The 18,750-nt window shown below is 39.8% G+C and overlaps 2 protein-coding genes and 1 long non-coding RNA gene across 3 annotated transcripts; 1 reads left to right on the top strand and 2 right to left on the bottom strand.

Annotated features, from left to right (window-relative positions):
* Nucleotides 1–1,987: 1,987 nt before the first annotated feature.
* Nucleotides 1,988–5,842, top strand: LOC102076976 (uncharacterized). Its single transcript, XR_270149.4, has 2 exons — nucleotides 1,988–2,697; nucleotides 4,123–5,842. It is a non-coding gene; the product is annotated as an uncharacterized LOC102076976 (long non-coding RNA).
* On the bottom strand, nucleotides 5,442–7,913 carry nat8 (N-acetyltransferase 8). Its single transcript, XM_003445451.5, has 2 exons — nucleotides 7,639–7,913; nucleotides 5,442–6,483 (listed from the first exon to the last, which is right to left on the bottom strand). Exon 2 carries the CDS (start codon nucleotides 6,470–6,472, stop codon nucleotides 5,810–5,812), a length of 663 nt encoding a protein of 220 aa, XP_003445499.1. The 5' UTR covers nucleotides 6,473–6,483; nucleotides 7,639–7,913; the 3' UTR covers nucleotides 5,442–5,809.
* Nucleotides 7,914–8,577: 664 nt separating this feature from the next.
* Nucleotides 8,578–18,279, bottom strand: slc39a8 (solute carrier family 39 member 8). The gene is made up of 8 exons (XM_005477485.4): nucleotides 17,581–18,279; nucleotides 16,871–17,030; nucleotides 15,717–15,886; nucleotides 15,446–15,568; nucleotides 14,563–14,724; nucleotides 11,976–12,183; nucleotides 11,389–11,573; nucleotides 8,578–9,380 (listed from the first exon to the last, which is right to left on the bottom strand). The coding sequence occupies exons 1-8, from the start codon at nucleotides 17,803–17,805 to the stop codon at nucleotides 9,234–9,236; spliced, it is 1,380 nt and encodes a 459-aa protein (XP_005477542.1). The 5' UTR covers nucleotides 17,806–18,279; the 3' UTR covers nucleotides 8,578–9,233.
* Nucleotides 18,280–18,750: the final 471 nt, after the last annotated feature.

Below are 18,750 nucleotides of genomic sequence, written 5' to 3'. Positions count from 1 at the left end.
AGCTTTTATTTAAAGCCGTCAAATCACTTCAGATTCATAAGAGAAACAGGAGTCTACATGGCTTCATAGGGCAACACAGCTCAACAATCTGCAATCAAACATCCATCAGGGGATTACACTTGATGTCATAATGAAAAACTTGAAAGCTAACGAGTCTGTAATTATGTATTCACCGCTCTTCAGTCATTGCTTAGAACCGTTTGCCATGTGCTGGAGGCAGAAGACCCAAGGAGGGCGTGCTGAATTATTTAGTGCCACTCTACTCTTACAACACACGCAAGGCTCGCACTGACTTTAAAGCTGAAATAAGATGAAAAACACGCATGCAGCCTTTTGATTGTCAGCCTGATGTTTTATTTAAGTACAAAGAGCTGTCATATGTGTGGTTGCCACAGACCGCCTCCATGTAAATTAAAATCCATACAGTCTAGGAGCTATTTTTGCTTAGTAAGCTGACATGTAAGATCACACACTGATGTCATTCCTCCCATTGACAGCAAAGTCGCCTGACTCAGACACGGATGACAAACAGGAAGTCTTCTTGGCTCATGGATTGTGTGTTTAGCCGATAACAAAAAGCGAGCCAACTACCTACCTACTAGTTCACAGGTCGTCAGAGTCAAGTCATAGCAAAGGTATGAGCTCTCAACATCGCAGCAGCAATGTTGATATTGCCCCGGAGGGGCATTTGAGCCGAACAAAGAGGCGACAATTCAGACAGAGGAATGCAGCAGTGAAATGGATTAGAAACCCTCCTATTGAAGGCAGGAATTGACAAGGAGGGGAGACAGAGTGAAACAAATCAAAGAAACCTTACAGAAACAATGGCTCGCTGAGCAGGACAAACTTAAACGCCACTCAGACCGTTCATTCAACTACCTTGAGCGTATATACATCCACTCACCCGGGTGTACGTATTCCTCCTAGTGTGTGACATGATTCCTGGTTGCCGAGCCCCCCACTCAAAACTGCCAGTCTTGACTGAAAGAGCGTGTTATTGGGGAGAGCGTCAGCCAGACAGAAGGGGGTCGAGGAGAGGGGAGTGGGGTTCAGTGATGCTGCCGGAGCGTCTTCCTCTTCCTCTCTGTCTCCTCGCAGAATCACACCATCCCTCTCCTATTGCTCACAGTACAGCCTCAGCTCCCAAAACTCCACCGTCCCTCCTCTCTGCTGCCCACAAGCCAAAGTCTGCGGGAGCTTTTTTCACCCTATCAGGAAGCCTCTGATGGGGATGCTGCCAATCCAGCCCTCTGTTTAAAGGTGCCAAAGGCGAACAGCAGCGATACGAAGAGGGGAAAAAATAGAGCCAGGCTGAGTCTGCTGTGAGCGCATCAGCTGAGGGGCAGCACTGCACTGTGCTGTGTCTAAGCTGGCTTCTGCAGGAGGGAGGGTGGTTTAGGCCCAGACAGTGCTGCTGGGTCCTAAAGCCTGCAGACATGCTTCTCAAAATAGACAGCTATTATTCCCATGCATGCCCTCATTATTTAGGATGATGCAGAGGTTCAGGCTTGTTTTTTTACTTCTTATCATGACTGCACTGATCAAAGTCTACTTTCAGCCTCGACAACACAGACTTTTAAGGTAAAAATTAATAATATTGACTCAAGTTATGATTAATCAGTCAGGGAATGGGGAAAAAAAACATACAGGGTCATAAATACATTTAAAAAAGGCTGAAATTACACTAAACCTAATTTCTCACTGCACTGCAGCCTATAATGGATTTCCAGTTTTTTGGTGTGTTGTTTTTTTACAAAGCATTCCACTTTCTTTCATCTGCTAGAGTGAGAACTGGGAGGGGGGAAAAGTCAAGAAAAAACAGGTGCTAAGCATTTTTCATCCAGTGGGAGGTGAACCAGTTCAAGTTAATCAACTGCTGTTTCATTGTGGTTGAACACAAAAGGTCCAGGTGATGCTCCATAACACAGCACATTGTAAGCAAAAAGCGGCAGAGGTTGCATTAGGATCCAGCCTAAAACTGTGGCCCATCACAGAGCAAGGATTAGTTCTTTTATCTGCTAACTGCATGGCTGGAGCTTTTCAACTCCCAGTCCTCTCTGTTTCTCTGCTGTCATCTCTTTGCAATGGAAGCAAGCGCTGCAGGGTTTCTGTGTAAAAGCTTTCAGCTTAGAGGCTGATGAGAAACGCTGGAACACTATGCACGTCAGCAGCAGAACAAAAGGAACCCAAGCCTTCAAGAGAGGAGAATATTTTTCCTTTCAATATAATGCAGTACTTATAAAGCTTCAGCAACAAAGCATGGGCCAGGATAACAACAAAAACCAGCCATGTATGCAATCCACAGACTAATATTTCAGCTGGGGGTAGCTGGGGATGTTTAGGGACACAAAACAAACCTCTGCAGTGTCTTTGCACCCTTTTATGCAAATGATGGAGGCAGAACCAAAAAAAGGGGGTGTTGGGCATTTGTGGGAAGAAATAGAGAAGGGGAGCCTCTTATCTCTCTAAAGACTAGCAGACAGCCTAATTCAAAGCTCGTCCTCCTTATAGAAGATGAGGGTGATGGAAGAGAAACTGAGAAAGAGGCGGTGCTGCTGCTTTGAGCCCACTCAGACCAGCGAACGGGAAGGACGCAGGAACAGAGGTGACACACTGGGATTTTAAGCAGGAAAATTACAGCCACGCTGCACCTCAGTCTGTCTGTCCGGGAGGAACAAATCGATATCACTCAACAAGGTAAAAACGAGCATAACTATTGCTCCAAGGCAGCTTTTATTTAGCAGAAGCTTTTCTTATATGACACAAAATTTGCCAATATGGACACAGCAGCTGACGGTCGACTGAAAAAGAAACTGCAGCATCATCCAGGTAGAGTTTTAGAGGTGACCATTTTTAAAGGAGACACTACGTTAAAGAAAAGAAACTAACTGAAATAAATGTAATAAATAATTTGTTCATTTTAGGTCAAGAAATATTGAGGTTACTGTGATTATTTTTAGCTTGGTTTATTAATCTTTATGTGAATAACAAACATAATTAATGGACTTATTTGAGTCATTGAATTATACATTTAAATTGTAATCAGTGTAGTTGAGCAGTGTCACTCAAGTTTATTTGAAGTGAGATTAAAACAGCAGATGTGACTATGCAAACCTTTTTTCAAACACTGTTTTTAAATGTGTCTAATTGCTGGAGAATACTGGGGGAATTACAGCCTGTAATGCTTGCATGTTAATGATATTCAGGATGGTCTCATCACTGAGCAATGCATATAAGAAAAGTAGGTCATCAGTTGAATAGTTGTGTAAAGTCAGCACTTCATCGCTGTATGCATTCAATTGGGATTTTAGTGCATAAAACACAAAGCACCCTTAGTATAAACTGGTATAAAATGTTTATAGTGTGCATGTCTATAGTTTGTACCATATGTGTACATATGTAATCTGGTGCCATCTAGTGTGTATAAAATCTACTGAAGGCTAAAATTCTGCTGCAATAATCGGGACATACAATGATATCTTATTTATACATGTATTACTGGGAAAGAATTAAGATACTAATACACATTAAAATAATAACTATATACATTTCTGCGTATTGCTTCTGCTGGTAATCATAATAAATCACAGCATGGGTGTGGCTGAAGCCCTACGGGACATTTTCTCCCGACAGATTAACCAAACTGGATGACAAATTAAGAAAAACAATCCGGATTAGAAGATTATTTAATTTAACCGAGAATAATCATCCCTTTAGGATTGGATATCGACACAGCCGCCTTAATCGCAAGCAAGGCTCATTACACTTGCCATGTTCTTCATTATTAGTCGTTTTAATGTGAGAACATTTAATTTTAACAGCTGTAACTAATACTAAACCTTAATTTTAACGCTCACATTTGGTGCTGTCAGCTGTCAGGCAGACACTCCCTGATCAGCTGCTAGCAGCAGCGTTCGTTAGCTTCGTTTGGCAATTTCAATAAATGAATAAAATAATAATATCCAAGAGATAATATTAAGAAAATACACAAGCTTATAGTTCAAGACAGGTGTGTGTGTGTATTCTGAGTTAAAACCCCGACGGTCAGATGATAAATATGCACTAAAACCTACCTGTTTACGTCAAAATATCCGGCTAACCGCTCCGCTTCGTCCCTGACAGGCTACATCCATCCATGGAGGTCTGGCCGGACACATCCACTTCGAGGTGGCCGAGCTGCTGCCTGACTCAGCCCGCCTGACACAAACTCAGGGGCCCGATGAAAACTTAAGTATTTGAACGAGCTCAGCAGCACAAAGATGACACGGTTTAAACACATACAGACTGAGGCTATATCAACAAAAAAAAAAATGAAATAACTTTTTAATTTAAATTTTGCCTTTTTCTGTCATTTTTTGTGCTATTTATCATGGCATTATTTTGTACTTATTTCCTGATTACAGGCAAGTACAAAAGTACCTTATATCACAATTTAAGTATAAATTGTAAATGAAACAAAAATACTCTTCACAGCTTTAATTACTTTTAAGGAATATGTTGCCTGACACAGGCGAGCATCACTGAGGTGGTAGTGATTTACAGCGAGGCAAATAGCATGTAAAATAAACCTAAACCAAAGCAGTGACCCAAAATATCTGTTTGGGTTCTTCACCCTGCAGCCACAACCTCCCCCTGGCTCACAGTAGACACTGTTGGGCTGAACAGCTGTCAGCTTCCTTTTTGGGCCTCCAGCAGTACAGTCTATAGTCTCAACACTCTGCTCAGAGGACCATAGAAATAAAGATGACTTCAGGTAGTTTTCCGTGCATAGAGGTATTAAGTGATTTGTACATATATGAGTGTATTTCTGGATAAAACAGAAGTAGTGCATGCACTGTGCAAAAGTCCTAAGCTACCCCTCACTTATCTATATTTTACTCCAAGCAGCCAGACTATCTTAACATTTTTAAGAGGGCCTTGAGCTCTTTTAAAGTTTTCTGTCGGCATTGACTACTTTTTCATGTATTTTCAGTCCAGTCTTTGTACCTGACCAGTGGAAAAGTGGCTGTCAAGGATAAAGTATGGCAAATGATACAAGAACTGCACTGAAAATCAGTTGTAACAGGTCGATGGAGGTGATGAAGAGATTATTCCAAATTTGAAAATGTTTCTTCAATACATATATGGAGGAGGTAAGGAGAGACGTGCAACAGTGAGAGTGTAGAGCCATTTGTTAAACACAGTGGAGGCTCTCTCATTGTTTGGAGCTGGCTAACATCTGGTGATGTTAAAGATCTTGTCAAAATTAATAGAATTATGAACACAGAAAAGTACAGTCAGAGAAATTTATAACCGAACTATTACGAATATTTTAATGACACCAGAGATTGTTGTGGCCAAGTTACTAAAAGGGGCTCTAGTGAGCTTCTGTATTGGATCAGTGCATCACAAACTGAGCAAAAACAACAGATTTGAAATAACACTGCAAAACTGATCACAGCTTTTGTGTTCAGATGTATACATTTATTGTTAAAATCATGTAGAAGTTAAATAAAATGACAAATCAACATAAAACCCTTAACAAAAGCTGAGTTTTTCTACTTTAATATTTTGTGGAACCAACTATTTCACCCAAAAAAACAGTAACGATCTTGTGTGTGTTTGAAACAGGAGAAAACACAACTGGACCAGCTCTACAAGTGTTGAGTAAACACATCCCCACCTCACCCACCCGTGCCCGACCTGTCCAGAGTGTTTCTGCCTCAATCAAATACATGCTGGGAAAACACAGAGTGGAGGAACTAGATAAATGTGTTGTACTGCTGCCCTGAAATGGTTTTCAGTGTTTATATCTGATTCAGTCCATTCTTCAGTCCTGCTGTAAATCAAGTCTGTACTCAAACAGGGTGAAGTTTAGGATTTTGGCAAGAAACTCTGGAACGACAAACTCTCTTATCTTTTTGTAGCCCATGTGCTCGTACAGCTTCTGAGCATCTGTCTGCACCACAGAGGTCTGCAGTATTACAGCTCCGTAACCCCTGTCGCGAGTAAATTCAGCCACTGTTCGACACAGAGCCTTTGCAATGCCCATCCCGCGGTGACTGCGGCGGACCGACATGCGTTTCAGCTCCAAGCAACCAGGAGCGTTCTCAGCAGGGAGACAAGCCACCGAACCCACTACCCGGCCATCGCTATCAGCCACCCAAAAGCACGAGTCTTTCCCTTTCAGGTAGGTCTCACTGATGTTGTTGAGGTCCTTTCTGAGCGAGGTTTCGATGTATTTGTTGAACATGTAGACGACCATCTGCCGGGCTCCAGCCAGGCAGAAGGTGACGGCCAAGATGGGAAGCAGGAATGACTTGGAGCTGGTCACGAGAGCGCAGAACATGCACATGAGGACCATCTGGGTTACTGGCTGCTTCAGAACGTGCACAAAGGATGAAGGCACATGCTCACTCATCCCCAAGGTGAAGAGCTCCTTCACAACATCAGCATCTTCATCCTGAAACTTCCGGATCTGAATGTTGTCCATGGCTCGTTCAGCTTTTCAATCACAGAGGTAAAGACATGAGAGATGTCAAAATACAAGCAGGGATCAAACAAATCAGCAACACACAATCACCTTTTACACTCTGACAAAAGCTTTCTTTATCTCAGGCGAAAACAATCATTTTCTGTAGTAATTAGTGGTAGTAAAGACATCTAAACATCAACACTTGAATGCAATTTCATTTATATAAATATATATCTTCTTTGCAGAAATTATAACCTAAAAATACAGACACCAATATATTTCCAGTGAGATAATACACTCAACATCCGCTTTATTAGGTACACCTTTCTAGTATCGGGTTAGACACCCTTTTGCCTTTAGAATTGCCTTAATTCTTCTTCTTTGGTCCATGATGACACGACAGAATCACACAGCTGATTTATCGGTTGCACACCCGTGATGCAAATGACCTGTTCCGTTTCCTTTTTTTTAAGACACAGCTGATCACGTTGTTTCACTAACTCTTCTGCACAAGGCATATTGTACAGGGTAAAACAGTCGTGGCACTTGAAACAACAAATGTAATCTCCACATTTTGACTTTATTCTCAAAATAAATGTTAATAATAATGAAACCCTCCGTCGTATGGCGTGATTTATTGTAATGTGAGTACAATAACAGAGTCATTAAGACACTTATAGAACAGGTCTCTTCTTTATTTCATATGCAACCCCTTTATAAATCCTGTTGACTGCAGTCTGTTTACAAATATAAGCGAAAATGTCGACCATCACAAAGATTAAGAAAACCCTGCGGACTTAAGTGACTCGTAAAGTATGCATCAGAATAAACAGTGTAAACATAAATAAACAAACACGGTGTGGCTGGAGTTGGAAGCTATTTTAAAAATAAAACAGTTTCATCTCTGATCGAAATGTCCGTTAAACACACCTGAAGGCACATCACATGAGTTAGCCCAAAACCGAAATCAGCTTTAGTAATGCTAACTCTCCGCTATTTGACAAGACGGGACACACGTTCACATAATAAACTCGTCGTGTCCTTTCAGAAAAGGTGAATGAACAATCCAGATTAGCCAACAGAAGCTAGCATCAGTGCTAACCTCACAAAGGCGCTGAGGATTTGACTGCAGTTCGCTCTGATACTTTCTGACTCACAAAAACCACAAAATAAATGCGACCTACCTGTTTTATGCCAGTCCTTGAAAGTGGAGTTTAAATTCTGTTTCCCTAAGTCAAAACCCCCTCATTTCGTTTGGCTCCTAAACTACTTCCTCACGTCTACCGTGCTGCATTCAGGGATCATCGGAAGAACCAGGAAAGCTGGCGTGAACGTTTTTTAGGGTTGATATTAATACGTTGTATTTTTATTGTTACTGTTTTTGGCTGTTACTGCAGCCTTTTTGGAGATATTTTCCCTAAAGTGGGACACCATAACTGTCGGGTTACACCTATATGACTGCATCAAAGTGTATTTCTCCTGTATGACAAGCATGAACGCAACACGCATTGCTTCCTGATTAACACGGATTGGCCAGTGGATTTCTCTTTTAACCTTATTATAATGTTGGGTAAAGTTTAAATCTTTACTTGTAATATCATTGTAATATCACAGTTTTGCAGTGGTGCACTGCTAGGTTTCCTGCTACTTTTCCAAACAACTTCACTACATTACAAGATAAATAGTATCCCTATCCTTCTCTGTCATGTCTAAGTTGTACTGCAGATTCAGAAGTACACTGCACATAAATGTTACTGCTCAAGAGTATTATTTTGAAGACTCACCTTCATGAGTTAATCATGAAGTCAATGAGTCAATCACTGTTTATATCTTCAGATACACATATACTTATGTAATCAGCATTTTTTGTACATTTCATCATTTCATAGTCTGTAGCCTATAGAAACCATTTTTAAAAATTTTCGTTGCAAAGTAATTTATTTTTTTAAAGTGTCACACATATTAGGATAATCACTTTTTATTTCATTTCTGAAAATATTTGAATGCTTTATTTAACAAAGACAGTGAAGAGAGATGGGAAATGAGGGTATTTAGAGGATGGATAGGGGAGCAGACAGCCCAGTTAAACAGGAACCACCACTGAAGGCATTAGCTCCCATGTCTTATGTGTCCTAATCACTCCATTGTCAGGTCACCTTGAGGATAATGAAGAGAGCTCATAAAAAAGTAAGAAAAACATGTTCCAATAAGCTTTTTTGTTATATGTCTTTGTCCAGTGGAGCATAATAACTAGATTATATTGTGCTACATTAATTGCTGTATTAAAAGAGTTGCTATATCAATCACAGTTCAGTCTTGGTGTAATTATCATTCAGTTAAATCCCTGAACGAAAAAGGGCAGCGAAAAGAAATCTGCACGTTTGAAATACAGCCGCAGCTTCACAACCTGGAAAAGCTCAGAGAGGTCAAACATTTTCATTTTCCTGCCACAAAAGGGAAACAAAACTGTTGGTTTACAGTGTAGCACCGAAAAGGTTAAAAAATAAAATAGTTCACAATACATGAAGACTGAAAAAATAATTTATTGTCTCCTTAAAATATATTTAACTAGATTTCATACATGGCGATGTAAAGGTATTCCCTTTTTATGGAGTAAACACTTCCACTATATTGATTGTACAAAGGTAGAAAAGTATTGTTTTAACTTTTAACATCAGGATTTCACTTTAAATTTACTTTGCAGTCCAGCTCTGTGAGCTGTGAGCAGAAACAGAAGCAGCTCAATTCTATTTTTATTTCCAGCTTGTGTCTGTGTCCTCTAGCCCAGGTTGATCTCTCCTGCGAACATGGTGATCAGAAGTATGATGGTAAACCCGGTTAGCAGCCCTGCATTTTGGATCAGGAAGAAAATGATCTTCGTAGAAGTTTTATTTTGTTCCCGTGCAATGCTGTCCATCTCTGGGAACTGAAATGAGGAATAGCAATTAGCAAAGTTGAGGTTTAGATTTGGGAAGCAACAAAATAAAAAGAAGAAGTGTGAATGTTCAGGTTTGTCTGGCTACAGTTATATTGTTCTCATGTGGTTCATATGAAACAAGGGAAGTTTTCTCATTGTTAACAAATTCAATTAAAAGACCAAAACTAAAACTAAATAAATTTTCCTTCCTAAATACATTCCTTTACATAAAACAGCTGAAGGTTTGAGTTGATTAACAAAACAGGAACAAAAACAAAGTTCTTCACACATCACATTGTACTTATAATACCGAATACTGGAGTTAATATTTTTATGTCACTGGCCTTAAATGACCAAACTTAAAAGGTAGAAAAGGCACTGACAGCTTACAGAAATACAGGAAAATATAAGGTTATTTGGTGCCATGCACATTTCTGAACCTTTTAATTAAATATGTATTTTTGACTTGATTTTAAACCTACACTTGAATATTACCAGGATACTGCTATATAAAATTGCTGGCCACTTTATTAGGTATTAGGTGTTAGTACCAGTTTGGACCCTCTTTTTCCTTCAGAAAAGCTGGCATAGATTCAACAAGTTGCTGGACACATTCCTCATAAATTATGGTGCATATTGACATAACAGTATCACACAGTTGTAGCTGTACATCTGTACAGCTGTACATCAATAATGTGAATCTCCCATTCCACCACATCCTAAAAGTGTTCTGCTAGATTGAGCTCTGACTGTGGAGCACATTTGAGTACAAAGAACTCACTGTTATGATCAAGAAACTAGTTTCAGATGATCTGAGCTTTGGGACATGGTGCATTATCCTGCTGGTGGAAGTCATCATAAGAGGGACACAATGTGATCATGAAGGGGTGGACATTGTCAGCAATAGTAGTCTGCCATGTTTAAACAATGCTCACTTGGTACTAAAGAGTCCAGAGTGTGTCAAGAAATGATCTCCCACATCAAAATTATAAACCATTTATACAAGGCAGGATCTACCCATGTTTTTAAGTTGTATATGTGCACAACCTCGCTAACTGTTTTCAAGTTGTTGACATGCTCATCAAACCAGATCATTTGTTTCTCTCCTCTGTTGTTTAATATTGGTGAGCCCATGCCAAATGCAGCCTCAGTTTCCTGTTCTGAGCTGACAGAAGTGATGCCTCGTATTGCCTTTTGTTTCTAAAGACTATCAGAGATGCTCTTCTGCATACCTTGGTTGGAATGAGTGGTTGTTTGAATTACTGCCACCTTCCTATCAGCTTGAAGGACTCTTAGCAATCTCCTCTGATTTCTGATATCAACAAGGTATTTTATTTTAAATGCTGGAGATCGTTGTGGAGGAAAATCCTAGTAAATCAGCACCTTCTGCAAAACTCATACCATCAAAAGTAATTTAATCCACCATTCAGATGCTGGGTTTAAACTTCAGCAGTCCTTTCTCGATCCTAAATGAATAAAGTTGCTTCGACGTGATGTTAACGTGCAGCTGAACAGCTGTACCTAACATAGTGGCCACAGAGTGTAACTGACATATATTATCGTATTATATAAGCTGGCACACTGAATTTTTTATCAAACTGTTCACAGCTGACAGTCTCTCCAGTATCTGCTAAAGATAGGTCCAATATGTTCTCTACTTTTAATTCACATGAAATGTTTGTCTTAATGCTCCATTTTGGTCACAGAGTGTTTGAACAGGACGTGTACAGTGTACACAGAGTTTACAGGTATCAGAGGCTTCACACAGATAGCACACAACTTTTCCTAGGAATAAAACTGATAATGCAACATGAGTGATTTTAAACAGCAAAGTTGTGCGTTGTAAAACAAAGACAACAGGCTGAATGATCATAAAAAGCTACACGCAGACAACCATCAAACCCATCAGTAATTTAGAAGAGTGGAAGCCTCAAACATGTTGGGGAAGTCAAGCGACTGACTAAATAAATGTTGGTTCTGCTTTTTTTGTATCTGCTATCAAGAGAACTCAACTCACCATGTCCGCCAGAGCGATATACAGAAACATTCCTCCTGCAATGGCAAAGATCGCATTGGGGGCAAAGTTGCTGCCGAGCAGGATGCCAAACACAAGGCCGATGTAACACGACACGGCTGATAACAGGTTGAAGAAAATGGCTTGCGGGATGCTCATTCCAGCATTCAGCAGGATGACGAAGTCACCTTGAGAGGAAAAAATAGCTCTTTTACACAAGCGGATTGAACATTATATTTAAAGCAACATTTTTTTCTGTCTTGTCTGTTAGTCACATTTCCCCCTTTAAAGCAACTACAGTATATTTCATGAAAAGATTTATTTTCATTTTTATACTCAGAAAGCAAGTTTTAACCCTAACTGTAAATATATACATGTTCCTTCCACTCATTTCTTTTCTGAAGTTTTTCAGTTGCAAGTCATTTTTTCCATTATTTCTAAGAACATGTATTTTTCTGGGGCACTTCTGCAGCTTGTCTCTACATGCTCATAGATACAGGATGTACAGGCACATTCAATGCAAAGTTTGGCTGCACCGCAGAGTTTGGAATGACTCATGAGTGGGCTGAAACTGATTTTCCGCTACTCACCCAGCTCATGGGGAAACTCCTCGCACACGATGGCAGTGGATGTACTGAACCCTGCCAAGACAGACACTGTGAAGGAAGCGCCGATAGCCAGGCCATCTATGAAGTTATGGAGTGCGTCACTTAGAGTTATCATCCACGCCACAGTCTTGATGTTGCGGATGCGCTGGCCCCGCAACCAGCGGCACATGACATCAGGCATCTCGGCATCCTGGAAGAGCGGCGGGACAAGTTACACATACATGGCTACGACTAATGCTTGATTGTGTTTTGATAGTGAGTGTGAAAGACAACATGTAGCTACATCACATACTTTCACGGTGAGAGGAAAGTACATCCTCTTTCAATTCTAAGGTTTTATATTATCATGACATAATAAAAATGATCTTGTCTCTAACAGGATCAGATAAATAGAACCTCACATGAACAAGAACACAACAACACCGTGTCAAATGCAGAAGCAGTGTGCAGTCCTAACTTGAAATAATGTGTTTTCTATTTGACGTTATCAATCAGTGTGATCGTGCAGGAATTTTGACCCACTGTTCGTTACCAGATTGCTTCATTTCATTGAGGTGTGCAGGCAAATTTTTGTTCAAAGCTCTTTTAAAGACCGACCGTGTCAGTGAGGTTGAGGTCTGGACTTTGGCTGGGTCATTGAAACACTTTAAGTCTTTTCTTTATCAGCCATTGTGTTGTAAATCTGCTGCTGTCCCTGTTCTAGTGCAAGCCCGATTTCAGCCAAGCTTTAGCTCTTGGACAGATGGTCTCACATTCGACTCTTCTTTCAAGAAGTTCTGGTTTGTTCAGATGTAACTTTGCAAAGCTAAGCCATGCTGCCATGTGGTTTTAGAAAGAAGACCCTTTCTCTTGGCAACATTTCGTCAGTGTTTTTGTAACATTTAACATGCTAACTGAAACCCTGAGATGCAGCTTTTTTTTAAAAAAAAATAATTGCAGTTTCTCTCAGCATTGCACGGTCTAATCTTTGGGTCAGTTTGCTGATACGTTCACTCCTGGGAACACTGGCAGCTGTCCACATGTTTTCCATTTGTGAATAATGTTTAATTGTTTGGAAGTTGCCTTATAACCCTTCCTAGATTAATGAACAACAGCAGTTGCAACTCTAAGATCATTGCTGTTGTCTTTCATTCTTGGCATCGTGCTCCACGCTCCAGAAAGCCAGCAAAATCTCTGCTCTTATAGAGACGATCACATTGGCTGATAATCATTTAATCAGGTACACTGGGTTGAGGCAAGTCATTAACAACTTACTATTATTATTTATAAGCCTGCCATAGTCTTCTGAGGAAATGAGGATAGCTGTAAAGTCATATCAAAGACTAAACACACCCACCAGGAAAATGCTGCCCCCTGCTGGTGAATGTTTCGGATAATTATAAAAAGTACCTTTAAACTAAGTGTTAATAGTTTGACATCTTAGTTTGGAATGTTAAATTCTGACTAAATTATGGTGGTAATGCCAATGTTGTTGCAATCCACTGTAAAGGCTACACACAAATCTTGATATTAAATGATTTCATCCAGTTGTTTTGACATTTACCACAGGACATGTGGTGACGCTGAACGAATGTGTTTTTCTAAGAAATTTATCAGCAGTCCTATTAATAGCTGGATCTCAAGGTTGGACCAAGCAATAGGTACACAGTCACAGAAAGAGTCATGCAGCTAGAATGTCCAAAAATAACAAGAAAATAAAGATGCTACTAAAGGCTTTAATCATGAAAGCATCTTCATCTTTAACCCACAGAGTGATACTGATTAATTGAAAACAGGAAATATTTTCTCTAAGTGGATGCACTGCATTACTAACACAACTCCTCGCTTACACATATAATGGCACGCGTGCTGTTAATAGGAAACCTGAGAACATGCGGACACAAACAGCGCCTTTGGGATTTGATTAAAGATATTCTGCAGTAACAATAAACCCCTTTTACTAGCTGTGGGCACACAAGGAGTCTTTGTGCTCCTTAGACAATTCCAGCGTTTAGACCGAGGGGAAAGACCTGAAGCTTAGTTTCGCTGCTCGGTCCCTCCTTGTCATCAGCAAGTCTGTTTGCTCGGCATTTTGATCCTTTCAAAAAATGCATTCCTCCGTATGACACAAGAAATGTCGTTAAATATTAACAGAAGCGCCAATCAGCCTGAAAACAGCTCAATAAACGGCTCCAGGAAAAAAACGAAATGTCTGAGCTATCGCTTCCTGCTTAATAAATATTTTTAAATATTGCCTACCTTTTCAATTTATGCATATCACACATCCTAACAGCATTTATAGATCATGATTGCTTCCTGTGAGGTGTGTCTTTTATAGCAAAATTTGCTGGACAGCAAGTCTCTATCAATTACACATACTGTAGATAAAATTTCAACGGAGGTTCAGTAGTTTGACAAGCTTATCATAAGCTGATAAAAAACATTTGAGCTACTCTTGACTAGATAAAATGTCTTTGATTATAAAATTGATTGTTCCATAGGTTGATGTGACCTAGAGCTGATACCTGTTGGCTTCCAAACCTGTGCAGTTTATTCTCCTGTTAAAGAGCAATCACGTGTCAAATGTTACCTGAGAAGTTTCCACATTCGTATCTAGGATTGGGCTGCTCTTGTCTGTAGCGACGGTGGTGATGCCGGTTAAAATGATGGAGTCCTTTTTTGCCAGTACGTCTCCGTTGTGGATCGAGTTTTCTTGAGGTGTCTCTGAAAGTGTGAAGTGGCTGTGGCCGTGCTAAAAAGACAGACATCAAATTCAGGTTAAAGAAGCCTTTTCCACTTCAGGAACTTAAAAACTCGTCACTTTTAGGCTATTTTAGGCGTTTACTTGTTATCTGTGTCATGATTTATGGTTTTGGTGGTTTTCCTCATGTTTTCTTTTTCTTCTAGTTTCGATTTAGAATACTACCGTTTTGTTATTTTCCATATCTTTTCTCCTTGTGTACAACTTTTGGACTGCTCTTTGAGCACTCTTTGAGTGATCACGTGTGGATGACCCCAAAGATAAAGATTTCAGTGTTGGACTTTTGCTCTAAATGTGACCTAAATATACGACTACTCACGCTAAACATGGGCCGGGTTTCAAATAATAAGGTCAGCATGCAGTTAGATCCATGAATAATGAGACAATGACACATTTTTTATTTTGCAGCTTTGTCTCACTACATCATCATAGTGTATTTTGAAACAGTCAGTCTAGTCACTGTAATGTGCACATACTGCAGAAACTGTGTCACTGTCCAAACTATACATGCACCTAATTGCTGTGAACTTCAATATCTCGTGTGTCATTTCTGATAAGAAATGATTTATGTACACATGACTACCTTGAAGGGTTATTAGAGTGATCAAATTACCCAATAAAACAGACATACTCAATGTCAGATGTAAAACAGGAGGGAATGACAACATTATAGTGCTTTGACCCTGAGAAACTCCCTGCACTGTTATCTTACCTCGTGGTCCATCCGGAGGCATAATTTCAGCATCTTTTCCACAAAGAACAGGAGGTAAAACCCTCCGAATATTGCAGCTGCATTTGTTGCATAGTCATCCTTTTTAGGATCAAACCCCAGGGCCTATGGAAGAAAAGGAGAATGTCAGTGGTGTAGAAAAGACTTCCAGTGTGTGTGTGTGGGTGGGCATTCATAGTGATCTATAAAACAATTAAACATCTGCCACAAAACAATGGCAAGCTTAATTTTACTCACTCATTCATTTACAAACCTCTGGTATGAGCTGAAGTACAGCATTAGAGAAAAGCGTCCCGATGGCCAGACCAATGAAGTAGGTCAGCACTTTGGGGAAATAAGGCTTCTTGATGAACGGGATCAGCAGGAGACCAAGCAGGGATGCCAGGTTGATCACAGTGACGGCCAGAAACCCATAACCCCACACTGTCACGGCACAAAACGAAAATAAAAAGTTCTCAAAAATTCAAGTTTTTTTCTTCTTTCTAGACTCTTAAAATGCAGCCTTCATACCTCCAACATACCTACAACAATGGGGCAAGGCATTGTGATGAGATCCTGGAATGTGCAGGCAAATACCTGTGAAACACTGCAGTACTATACCCCAACTAACCAACCTCACCTGCAGGAATAAATATGCCTTCTTAAATGCTTTTGCAACCCCGTAAAGCTAGATAGTCTGCTGAGATGTGTGTTTTATTGTTGTTGTTTAGAATTGCCAGTTTTTCAAAAGAACGTCAATAAATGTGTCAGACATTGTTATTAGACCAGCAATAATGCTATTTACTTAAATATGAAGATGTAAGGCAATTTTTTTCACGTGGGAACAAATTATTTAATATACTAATATAATCTAATGATGAATAGATTTTCTTATTGTCAGTGCCAGGCCTCTTTTATTTCGAGATTTAAAAACATACTGTTACTATTTATTTGTCTGAGAGAAGTTCTTCTCAGGCCAGCGGAGGAAACAGCATGATTCGGGAACAACGTGCTGAACAACAGGCACAGTTGGCTCTAACTGTGTCAACAGCACCGAGCAGCACTGTTGATACGTCTGATATCTGCGAGGTCAGTGGCTCCGTGAGTCCGACAATGTGGCGCTTTATAGTTTCACAACTACAACGTTCTTCGTCTGCACTGTCCAGCAGGACAATAAATTATTATTACCATTCTCAAACCTTCTCTAGGCAGTCAGAATCAAGAACATCCCACATCTTCTTTTTCAGGGTCAGTGTGAGAAAAGCCTCCCATCCAAGTCAGCTTTAAGAATCAGCCACCATAAACGGGACTGTCCACAAAATTTTTCATTCATTTCTTGACCCAATTGAAGGAAACAAGCAAACCCCAGCAAATTATTGGAGTTACAGAGGTCTTGACAAATAGACACGTTGGGATGATTCAGCTCACCAGAGTAGTCGATATGTCGTTCCTCGGGGGAAATGTAGGGGCAGGAGGGCAGCAGCACCTGGGTCAACACAGCAGGGCAGATCTTCTCCAGATGTTCCACAGTCAGCTGACTGACATTGTTGTAGCCAAACCCGGATAAGATCTGCTTTGCAGAGAGACACTGAGGGACAGAAAGATGTTATTAAACATAGTTTTCATGCATTTAAATATTCATTTACCAGCTTCTTTTCTGAAGCCCTTTGTAATCCATGTATTTAGATATGTTGTGTAATTAAAAGTTTCATTATTGGTGGCAGGAGAGACATGCAGTAAAGTAATATTTGAAGACAATTCTACTCAGTAATGTAAGTTTAAGGTCATTTTAGAGTCTTTCTAGAGGCAGAAATGATACCATATGGCAAATGGAGAAACTTTGAGGAACTGAGTAAAAATGTAAAATAAATACATAAATAAATACAAATAAAAATAATAAAATTAAGAATAAAATGTTCTTTAATTGCATATTTTGGGGTAAGAAATTAGTAATTACACTACAAGAAAGATAACAGGACAGTCATATATTACAATATTTCAAGCATTTATTACATGGAAGGTCAAACTGTGTATGGTTTTAACTCCCAGACAAACATGCTTGATCGTAAGTAACTTTAATTATCAGTAAGTTTAAATAATAAAAACTGGAGTACATAGTAAATAGAATATATTTGTACCTCTTGCTCTTCCAGTGGATTTCCTTTACTTATCAAGTCAGATCGTCTGGCTGAGATCAACAGCAGTAAATCTTCAAGATTCGTTGTTGTGATGGAATGATTTTCACCATAATAGTGAATAATATTCTCCAAAAACGCGTCTCCATCAGTGACATTCCCACGCACACGCTGGGAAGTTGTAATAAAAGCGAAGACGCACGTTAGAAAAAATATGAGGTTCAACATTTTCTACCTTTAAACGATGTAGTTTCTTCAAGTGAACATAAACTATTTTGATTTTTTTTTTTTTTTTTTTCTTTTTTTACTTCTGCTTTACTCTAAGCATTTCACTGATCCTCCAGGAAATAAGAATTACGCTGTCCGTGGAAACCGCACGCAGCGCAGAGGCAGATCCATTCCAGGGTCGGAGATATCGGAGGGGGTTTTATCCAGTTGCCTAAATTATTATAGAGGTACAATTTCCGCTGCTGTGCTCTGAGTGATCTGTGTGGAGTTAACGAGGTTCAAAGATCAGCCATGAAAGGGAACAAACGGAGGTGGAGGTCGACCGCGTGCGCTCACTGTTTGAGTGCTTTCTTTTGTGACTGACTTTCTCCCCACAGAGCCACACAAACACACACGTAAGAGGGAAAAAAGAGTGTGTGTCTGTCTCTGTGCCTATCTGTGTGAGGTAACAGTGAAGTGTGAGAAAGCGCATGCGGGATATCTTACTCAGAGTTGCTCAGCTCACAGCAGTGAGATCTGTTTGATCAATGGAGAAACAGCTGGGGGTAAACATAAACATGTGTTTGTTGTTTAGGCGTTTCTGTCGCCCTCCGGTGGCATCTGATGAACAACGCAGGATACAGGCAGTAAGTTTGTAATATGTAAAAAATAATTAGTGACAAAATACTGCGTGAGCCACCTCACTTTAACACTATTTTACTGGTACATTAAAACATTAGTGTTGTGGAGATAGCTGAACTTTTCCACCTATAATCTCAATAAATGATCATTTGTTGTTAGTTGTGTCTGCCTCTCTGTGCTCTACCACATCTTCAAACTGGGAGAATTCGCCAATATAATTTGTTATGACATGGTTTCTCATTCATCCTGGAGTTTTGTGTTTTTTATACTATACATTAGCTAAATTACAGCTACAGTTGTAAAAAAACAAAACAAAACAAAAAA

This window comes from Oreochromis niloticus, linkage group LG19 (assembly GCF_001858045.2).
Source record: "Oreochromis niloticus isolate F11D_XX linkage group LG19, O_niloticus_UMD_NMBU, whole genome shotgun sequence".
Lineage (NCBI taxonomy): Eukaryota > Metazoa > Chordata > Actinopteri > Cichliformes > Cichlidae > Oreochromis > Oreochromis niloticus.
Note: the sequence above shows the minus strand (reverse complement) of the source record. Positions and strands in the feature narration are given on the sequence as shown.

Excerpts from the sequence above, each read along its gene's own strand:
- slc39a8 (XM_005477485.4), bottom strand. The coding sequence starts at position 17,805 with ATGTTGAACCTCATATTTTTTCTAACGTGCGTCTTCGCTTTTATTACA. Across the intron at positions 15,887-16,870 it reads ACGACATATCGACTACTCTG|TGTGGGGTTATGGGTTTCTG; the intron begins GTGAGCTGAATC and ends GTGCCGTGACAG. Across the intron at positions 12,184-14,562 it reads CGAATGTGGAAACTTCTCAG|GATGCCGAGATGCCTGATGT; the intron begins GTAACATTTGAC and ends CCGCTCTTCCAG.
- nat8 (XM_003445451.5), bottom strand. The coding sequence starts at position 6,472 with ATGGACAACATTCAGATCCGGAAGTTTCAGGATGAAGATGCTGATGTT.